Source organism: Embiotoca jacksoni, unplaced genomic scaffold (assembly GCF_022577435.1).
Source record: "Embiotoca jacksoni isolate LCO1_2020_lvr unplaced genomic scaffold, fEmbJac1.0.p SCAF_3, whole genome shotgun sequence".
NCBI lineage: Eukaryota > Metazoa > Chordata > Actinopteri > Embiotocidae > Embiotoca > Embiotoca jacksoni.
In genome coordinates, this window is record NW_027185381.1 from 1,399,815 (window position 1) to 1,409,814 (window position 10,000).

The 10,000-nt window shown below is 44.5% G+C and overlaps 1 protein-coding gene across 6 annotated transcripts in view; it reads left to right on the top strand.

Moving 5' to 3' along the window:
- Positions 1-10,000, top strand: part of kif21a (kinesin family member 21A) — a 56,572-nt gene that overhangs the window by 38,395 nt on the left and 8,177 nt on the right. For 4 of the 6 annotated variants that reach the window (XM_069163266.1, XM_069163265.1, XM_069163270.1 and 1 more), the window contains 9 exons: positions 563-728; positions 1,234-1,254; positions 1,978-2,035; positions 2,462-2,516; positions 2,613-2,815; positions 3,381-3,497; positions 8,033-8,169; positions 8,423-8,597; positions 9,654-9,818. In XM_069163266.1, coding sequence (XP_069019367.1) covers positions 563-728; positions 1,234-1,254; positions 1,978-2,035; positions 2,462-2,516; positions 2,613-2,815; positions 3,381-3,497; positions 8,033-8,169; positions 8,423-8,597; positions 9,654-9,818 — 1,097 coding nt within the window. The remainder of the gene's footprint in view (positions 1-562; positions 729-1,233; positions 1,255-1,977; positions 2,036-2,461; positions 2,517-2,612; positions 2,816-3,380; positions 3,498-8,032; positions 8,170-8,422; positions 8,598-9,653; positions 9,819-10,000) is intronic. The other 2 variants (XM_069163267.1, XM_069163271.1) reach the window with 2 other exon arrangements.

The window sequence follows — 10,000 nt, forward strand, 5'->3', positions numbered from 1 at the left end:
GCAGTTCAACAGAATTACAAATCAACACTTATCTGACCGTTTCATTGAAAACTGACCATTATGACATTATTATAATACAACAAGTGATTGTATGTGTAAGATATGAAGTTATAGACGTGGTACTTTTCCAAACCTGACGATACTACGTCCCGCCCACCGATAGCTGTAACCTGACTGCACCACAGGCCTGTCAATCAAACAGACACGCCCCCAAAACCAGGTCTTCTTGAATCTTCTTTTCTAATGAATGAGGGATTATTTTCAGATGGACCTCCAGAAAACTAATAAGAAGGAGTGACTTTAGCTAACAACACCGAGATAACTGATGGACACATTTTATTCACTTTGGATTTGATGAGAGAAGTTGAATGGGAGTCTATGGAGCCGGAGGCTTTTTGGAGCCGACCTCTAGTGGCACTCGCTGGTATTGCAGCTTAAAGCACTTCCACTACTTTTTCAGAGCTGGAAGCTCCGAACACTTTTATATTCAGTCTGTGGTTTTAACTCCAAGTTGGAGAGCAAATACAAACAGTGTTTAATGTGTACTGTGTGCCCTGTTCAGGGTCTGCAGGCGGCCCAGAAGGAATCCCAGGTGAAGGTGATGGAGGGCCGGCTGAAGCAGACCGAGATCACCAGCGCCACTCAGAACCAGCTGCTCTTTCACATGCTGAAGGAGAAGGCCGAGTTCAACCCCGAGCTGGACGCGCTGCTGGGGAACGCTCTGCAAGGTGAGGACGGCCCAGGACCCTGAACACGGACCAGAACCCACCGTTTCACCCAGACCACCTCCTGAGAGGCTCGCTGAGGTCATCGTGTAGTTTCTCTTCCACCAGTTGATTCGTGTAAATTCGTCCCTGAACCTGTTTGTTACAAAGCTTCTCAGGAGGTGAACCGGGTCACGGGTCAGTTGCATGTTTGGGCCTTTTGAGATGCTGTTGCCTGTCGCTCTCTGCTGAACAGAAGCTGCGACAATTAATTTCACTGTTAAATTACATAAATACAATCATGTTACTCATGTTCAAGGTTAGAGATGAATTTAAAACTTCATGTGTTTTCAATCTGTGTGCCGGCCTCTGTTCAGCAGGGCGCTCTGTTTACAGTAGATGCATTATATTTTATTTTATTTTATTTTATTAGAATTTCGGGGGACTGTGTTTTTGATTTGTGCATTGCCTTTTTTCTGTTCCCCCATGTTTTCTTTTTCTTTTCTTTTCTTTTGTGATGTTTTTGCAGAGCTAGGTAACCTGCCGGCCGGTAAGTGAAACCACGTTAGACTCTAATCTGTGTCATGGATGCATGGTTCCTTCCCTTTGCACTCTGACGACTAACTGAACGTAACAAAAAACAGGTGCATGAGGTGCAGTGCAACCAAGCTTCCCTCCATCTGTTGGCTGACACCTTCCCCCCCGTCTTTTACCCGGATACACTCGTCCTCCCCTTCGTCCTCGTCCTCCTCCTCCTTGCAGCTCACATGTGCTGCAGCCTCCATGCTTTAGCTCCTGCTAACCCTCCCCAGGAACCATACAGCAGGGATGTTTCATCTCTGTTGGACCCTGTAGGTCAGCTGACCCCATCAGGACCAGCGGACTAATGACTCCTCCCCCTCCTCCACCTTGTTGTCTCATGTTTGGTCTCTTACCTTCATTTGACCCCCCCCCCCCACACACACACACACACACACTCTTTATAACCCCTCTCTGACCTCGGAGCTCTCGTCCTCTTCGATCCCATTGAGCTCAGCGAGGACGGTTTGTTAGAAGAAGCATGGCGCTGCGCTGACGTCGCCCTCATCTGCTTCCCCTTCTTCATCTTCTACATTCATTGTAAAAATCAAGAACATGGGAAAAAGGAAATAAATAATTTAGTCGTAGGCGAGGTGTATTTTGCTGAGAACCATTTTATAAAGTTCAAAGCAGATAAATCAGCTGAGAGCATTATAGATTAACTCTGATAACATTCACTGATCTCATCTGACAGAAAACGGGGACGACAGCAGCAGCGATGAGTCGGCACAAAGCCCGTCTGCAGAGGGAACGTGAGTCTACGTTATCACTCCAATATCACACATATGTTACATTCATATTACCGTTAAACATCAAAGGAAATCCTGTGTTACATGTAATGTTGACATGTTTTATTTTTACGTGCTAATTGGCTCTAGAAGTGTTTTGCTTTGGGTATATTTTGTACTTTTATGTTTCATTTATTTACCTTAGATGTTGATTATATTTGACATTGTTTCATGTTGTGTTGTATTTATGTTGTTTATATTATTTATACTTCATTGTGTAATGTCATGTTCTGTTTATTTTGTGTTTATTTCTATTTTATTAAAGCGATTTTATGTTGTATTGTTTCTGTGTAATGGATTTTGCGTGTTGCATCTTTTTATGTTAAGTGATTGTTGGATTGTGTGCGTGTGCACAGGGTGTGTTTTAAAACATGTGTGTGTTCCCTGCAGCAATTTGGCATCAGATCTCATGAAACTCTGTGGAGAGACCAAAACACGGAACAAGGTATCATAGAGTTTCTTATGTTTTATGCATTATGTTGTGTTCATCTTTCTCTCAGTTCACTCCTTCACTTATTTCTCTCACGTCTGTGCTGCACAGGCTCGAAGGCGGACCACCACTCAGATGGAGCTGCTGTACGCTAACAGTGACTCCGCCCCCGACGCATCCGCCGCAGACTTCTCCGGTCCGATGCCGCCGATGGCGGAGGTGCCGGACGGGGGCGGAGACACGGAGGTGTCGGGCTCATCAGTCAGGGACTACACAGCTCTCTCACCCGGCTTTTCCTCTAAAATGGGCAGCATGTAAGTTCAGGCCCGACACGCTTTTCACTAACACTTTCAATTCTACTTCCTGTTTTATTCCTGCATGTTTGATGTTGCTGCTACTTCTTCTGCTTTATTGGATTTTATAATTGTTCATGAGCATCTTTGCAAATCCTTACTCATTTAGACGAGCCCTTCAAAGTAAAAGCATGAAGATATGAGCAGATATTAACATGTATATGGCTTGTTTATTGCTGTCCTCTAAAGAAAATAACAGCACTTCTAATTCTTTAGTCACATGATAAAAGCAAAACCAGGCTGCTTTAACAGGCCAAAGCACACTGAGCACCTCAGCTCATCCTTATACACACATTCAATTATTCGTTTTATTGTTGGATACTAAACATGAGCTTGGCGACGCCCCCCGCCTGTTTTGGGACTTTACATTTCAGGTAACGGTGTTTCTGTGTGTACTGCATGCTCACCACTCCATCGTTGCCATTGTTTTTCTGTCAGTTTCAGGTCCCTCGGTTGTTTTTTATGATTGTTTCTGTGCACTGTCTCTGTGTTGTTTGTGGATTAATCGATAAATCCGAACGCTCAGTTCTGGCTCCAGAACTCCTCCGGTTGTGGAGAAGCGAGTGCCGGAGCCTTCGCCGCTCTCTCGCAGGAAGACCTATGACAAGGCGGCCGACAGGGCAAAGGTCAAGGAGATTAAACAGTAAGAGCTTGTTGCCGCCAGCATTGTGGCTGTGAAGCCGAAAAAAAGAAAAGCGGCATAACTTCCCTCTGACTCTACTAATTCTCCTCCTGTGGGTTTCCTGCTGTGAAAAAGCATGTGGTGTGAAACTAGATCTGACCGCTCTGCGTCCTGTTTGATGACCTTTGACAAGTTCTACGCTGAATTTAAAGTCTCCTTCTTCCTACCCGTGTCTTCTCAGAGCCATGATGCTCATTTCTCCTGCTGCTTCTGGTAGTTTGACTCAAATTCAGTGTTCAACTTGCTAATCAGTTCCTCTGCTTCTGACCTGCATTTTACTGATTGAGGAAATCACTTTTCTTTTCCCTTCTTGTGCATATGCTGAGTCAACACTTCTAAAACGGGTGAAATAATCATTCAATAATCAAAGTATTTCTGTCACCCTGTCTCAGATTACAGCACAGGAACACTCTGGGTTACTTTCACAGCCGATAGATGGATCTTATGTGCACAGATTGTTTGCCAGCTTGAAACAACATTTGCTGTGCGTTCGTTCTGAGGCACGTCGGTGTGCGAGTGCATGAGGACAGTGTGAAGCCGAATATTGCTGCATTCACGTCAGATGGCAGAACCAGGAGGCAAATGAAGGATTGTTTTTCTGTTTGAATTTCAGTCTTGAATTGATAGTAGAGTCGCGACAGGAATCGTGGGGGAGGAGAAGGAAATGACGATTCCCTGAGTTGAACTGTGTTTTGACCACTAAGCTACTAAAACACCCAACAGGACGAACTCTTCATGATCTCCGTCTTCACCCTCAGGCTAACTTTGACACAATTTTTATGGAGAGTTTCCTCCTTTTTCCTCCTTATATTTTTTTCCAGGTGTTTAATGAGCCCTAGTTCGGCTATTGTTAGATTTCAGCTGCTCTTAAAAGTTATTTTTACATGAGATGCACGATATTTCTGTCTTGATGTTATTTACATACCTAAAATTACAGAATGGGTTCAGGTTTCTCTTCCAAAGCTGCAGCATTAATAAATGAAGGTGTGAGAAAAGATTGAGTATAAATAAAGTCATTGAGGCTGCTTCATTCCTGCGATATGTCAGGTTTTTAAATTAAAGCTAGAATTACTGGCAGCAGCAGTCTGCCTCTGCTGACCCCTCCAGTTGTACTTTACATGGATATACAGTATGTGCAAACCCACTTCATTGCGTAGCCAAAGTGAAAATTTGTGGAAAATGTGAAGAAATTCCCGTCAGGCGTTCCTGAGCTATCGCGTTCACGAGGCTATCGGCGGCATAAAGAAGGAAAATAAACGGCTGTAGAAGATGTGAAGTGAACGTTGCGCTGAAGCAGCAGCTTTCATGATGGAGAACAACCTGCCTGAATGACCGGCCCTCGGTCGCCCCCGTCTGGTGACCCGCGTTGAGCTTCAGCCGCGGGTTCCCTTCCAGCTTCAGATGAGTGTGAACATGTGGACGCCTCGCTGTGAAACCCCCCCGACGCTTCTGCCATGTGACGTGAGCGCAGCATATGTGCCCCCCCCACCCCCCCTCCCACTCTTCTGCTCTCGGTGTGTTAAACAGCTCAGCGCACACTTTCATTACGCTGCACCTTAATTGGCAGCGCCGCTGTCTTCCTCCACAGCCCGGTCAGCAGGAACCCGAGGAGCAGCCCGCCACTTCCTGTCCCCCCCGCCGCTCGGCCCACTAGCCACGCCCCCGCATTTAACCGTGCGACGGCGTGCGTGGGGCGCACGGTGAACGTCCTGCAGGATAAGTAAGCAGCAGAGATAAGTAAAAGTGACATCAGCAAGCCGGAGAGTCAGATTACAGCTGGAAGGACGAGCAGGGAGAAAGATTTCACTCTGACATCCGTCAGTCTGTCAAACGCAGCCCGACGGCCAACTTACTGTAGATGTTTCCTGTCAATGAGGACATGTGGATTTGGAGATGTAGTTTTTAGAGTGGGTATGTTGTGGTGTTAAAAAAGGAGCAGCGTTGCCGAGGTCGTATTTTTGACCATTGTAGTTGTTTTGCAAAGTTTATTGTAGGACTGAGGATTCATTTTTCACCTTCCATGAAGCCATCGTTCATTTCAGTTGTGCTGGCTCTCGTGACCACGCCCCTTTCTGGGGGAGAACAGACTGCTTTAAACGAACCGCTTTAAATAATACCGCTATACTGAGGAGTTACTGTGTAGTTAGTTGCACCAACAATGATGTGAAAACCTCTGAAGAGGGATCAAATGAAGCTTTCTGATCGATGCAGCGTGTCCTATACTAATTTAAATATCTACTTTAAATGGTGTTTTTGGGTCATTTATACACTAATTAAACTTTTTTAGTTTGCTTTTGAACCACTATTTTACATTAACGTCTACAGCGAGGGTCACTCGTTTTCCCCCAAAAGGGGGCGGGGTCTCCAGTCTGACCTATAGAGAATGAATTTAAACCGACTTAAAGACTCATCGTTGACCGATAACCTATCAAAGTAAACTTGTTTTTGTTTAGTGCATTTAAAGATTATTTCCAGACATGTTTTAATACATTTGAACATTGATTTGTCTGATATTTTTTATCATAAAAGAAAATAATAATCTGCTTACAAATTCTGAAACATCTACATCTCCCTCCAGAAGCTATAAATATGTTAACTTCTAACACTCGGATATTTAATATTTTTTTCATCCCATTATGAGAAACATAACATAAAAAAAAAAAAAAAAAAATCCTTACAAATATTCAGTGGGATATTTTTTAGCAGTTTCCACCTCCACTATTATATTTTCAAACTGAACTGTATGACCTGGAATAATCATAATGGGAGAGAATATTCATAGTTAGGGTTTATATACCAGGAGAAACATTTACTGAGGCTGAGCATTGTGTTTTTGAAATACTTTGCTTTTACATTATTGATTATCTCTTGTTGTAGCTCGTTCAGAATAAAGAGGAGAAATGAAGTAGAAACATCAGAAACTCTCTTCTCCTCCAGGACGGACGGATGTCTCCACCTGTCCTCCATCAAACTCCTCCGCCCCGCCTCCCCTCCGCTCCGCCATCCACTCAAGTACAAACTGGGTTTTTTATTGTTTTTGATCTGCCGTATGTTTCCACCTTCTGGTGCACGGGGTCAAAGGTGAATCTTGAAAACAGTCACCTGGTGTTGGAGTCTCTCTGATCACGACCAACACTTGGTAGAAATCCTGCAGGTGGAAAGTTCCTCGTCTCCTTTAATATAGTGTTGAAACCACCGACTGGATATAAAAGAGTTCGTAGCTTCAGGTCTGTAAAATGGTTCTGATCCAGAAGTGTCTTCAGCTGCAGTACCAGCGAGTGCCACTAGAGGTCGGCTCCAAAAAGCCTCCGGCTCCATAGACTCCCATTCAACTTCTCTCATCAAATCCAAAGTGAATAAAATGTGTCCATCAGTTATCTCGGTGTTGTAAAGTCACTCCTTCTTATTAGTTTTCTGGAGGTCCATCTGAAAATAATCCCTCATTCATTAGAAAAGAAGATTCAAGAAGACCTGTTTTTGGGGGTGTGTCTGTTTGATTGACAGGCCTGTGGTGCAGTCAGGTTACAGCTATCGGTGGGCGGGACGTAGTATCGTCAGGTTTCCAATCAGATCGGTCAGATCCACCGCTGGCTCCTCCCCCAGCTCGTCCAAATATGGTCGCTTCCTACCCAACTAGCAAGATGAACTGGAGGCTTCATACAGTTCACAAACCAACGATGACATCACTGATGGATGATGACATCACTGATGGTTGCTGCTTAGTAGAAATATATCCCAACATGATTACAGGCCAGCAGCTGTTCATCAGACGGTCCTGTAACGGAGCTGTGACAGAAATCTGACAGAATCAGTGAATGAGGTTGAAATCAGTGAAGGATCTCGTTCCTGGGATCAAGAGATCATTACAATAAAGATTCATTGTGTTCAGCTAATTACAGCTTCAGTAATCCTCTCTGTTCATTAGCCTTTTATCATTCTGGTGACACTTCTTTTAAACCTCGCTCATTCACAGCTCCTGAGTATCGACGTGTTCACCACCACCTCCTGCTGCTCCTCCTCTGATAGCTGTTAGCGTGCAGCTTTTTGACCGTTACACCATCTGATGACAATTTCTTGATCTGACAGGTCGATCGGTAATCGATCAGGTTCCCGGGAAGCTGCTGACGCTCGCTTTAATTTCTATGGCAGGCTGGAAAACACAAGCGTCTCTGTTCATGGGTGTTTTTAGGGTTCTCGGCTGGTCCTTTGTTTCTTTTCATCACTGCACCGTCTCATGGTTTTTCTTTGGACTGCTCCTGTCGTCTCTTCCTCCTTCTGATTTTCTGATTTGCAGCCTTGTGCTCATCAGCCGTGAGAGCTGTTATGCATGAGTGGTCGTGATTTATCTCTGCTGATTATTAGACCGGGTTACATCCACGCTGCCCCTTTTCATACTGGTGTGTGTGTGTGTGTGTGTGTGTGTGTGTGTGTGTGTGTGTGTGTGTGTGTGTGTGTGTGTGTGTGTGTGTGTGTGTGTGTGTGTGTGTTTTCTCCAGGGGCGTCATTAACCCCGTCCCTCCCATGAAGAGCAGCCGCTCGGCGACGCTGCAGTGCGTCCACGTGGCCGAGGGTCACAGTAAAGCTGTTTTATGTGTCGACTGCACCGACGACCTTCTGTTCACCGGGTCCAAAGGTTGGTCCTCACCGTCCTCCTCTCAGCATCCCGCCAGGTCTCTGATGGTGAAAACTTAAGACATATCTCTTAATCTTGGCTCTTAATTGAAGCTCAGTTGTTTCATTCATTGTGTACTTTTCTCCTGTTTTGATAGTATTTGAAGTTCCTTGCTCTGTGCAGCTTTGGGACGGCGTGTTGTGTGAAAGGTTTAAACACGAGTTGAGTTGCGGTAGATGTGTGTGGCGGTGACGGGCTGCGTGTCCTCCTGCAGACCGGACCTGTAAGGTGTGGAACCTGGTGACGGGGCAGGAGATCATGTCGCTGGCCGGCCACCCCAACAACGTGGTGTCGGTGCGCTACAGCTCCAGCCTGGTCTTCACCGTCTCCACCTCCTACATCAAAGTGTGGGACATCCGGGACTCGGCCAAGTGCATCCGGATGCTGACGTGAGTAGCAGCGTCTCGGAGGACCTCCCTCATGTGTCTCTACCAAAACATCTGAACTGGACACACAGACACAGTTTTTCATAATTATCGACATGATGAACTCCTAATAATGATTTATGTCTGAGGCAGTTTTACCCAATAATCCGTCCCTCCAGATAATGACAGTAGTTCAAGCAAACTCCGCACTAACTTGCAATTTGGTTCAAATCCCACAATTTTTCTGCAAAAAAATGTCGTCAATAGAATCTGCGCTGAAACTATTGACGACATAAAGTATGTCTTTGCAAACAAAACTGACTCTATTAATAATAACTCCTCATTTTCAACCAGAAAGTCTCTGCTCCTGTTTTTATCACTCAAATAAAGATCTGATTAAATGTTTGTGATCAAAGGAAGTGATTCCATATTACTGGATGTTAAATGAGTTTTCTCCACACGTCCAGTTGTCAGAGACGTCTCTTTGTTTGTTTCATCCAGCAGGTCTATGTGTTGAATGAACATGAATTAAACAGCATCTAAAGCTCTTATTTTGAAAGGCTGATGTAGTCCTTGTTTCTATATTCCAGTCACAGACGGTCTGTTCTGGAAACATACGCAGCTTTTAGGACCTTTTAGCACCTTTTAGGAACTTTTAAGACCTTTTATCTCCACGGTTCTCTAAGTTCAATAAATACATAAAAAAAAAAGGTTAGAACTAAAATATTTCTGTGATGCTCAGCATGATTAGTAACACAGGAAGTGATGACAGATTTATTACTTTATCAGGTAGTGTTTAAAAAAAATAAGCAATTTCTTTCTCAACTAATTCCTGCAATTTTATGCAAAATTAAACATTTTGATCAAAACAACCACAAAAACTCGACCAATTTATAAAATGAGAAGAACTATTGGGATTAAAGAGATGCAGGAGGAACTTCTTGAGCTTCGATTCATTTTTCATCTGGACTAATGTCACATTTTCACCAAAACATCTCGTCATTAGTCCTGAAAGTTATTCAGTGTGCTTCTTTCCTTCTGAACTACTTGTTTCACAGATGTTTCATTATGTGTCTCCAGGTCCTCGGGTCAGGTCAACGTTGGGGACGTCTGTGCGTCCAACACCAGCCGGACCGTCGCCATCCCAGCAGGAGAGAACCAGATCAACCAGATCGCCCTCAACCCCAACGGGACGGTTCTGTACGCCGCCGCTGGAAACTCGGTCCGAGTGTGGGATCTGAGGAGGTGGGGGACACGCTGTTGTCACGGTGATAACAACCTGATCTATCGTGGGATACGGTGGCCCGGAGGGTCAAACGTAAAAACATTTCACAGAACAGCTTTTGTGTTTTCTGAAATGTTTTTGCGCTTAGTGCAATATTTGTGTGTTCTGTGAAATGTTTTTGCGTTTTGACCTTCAGGGCCAC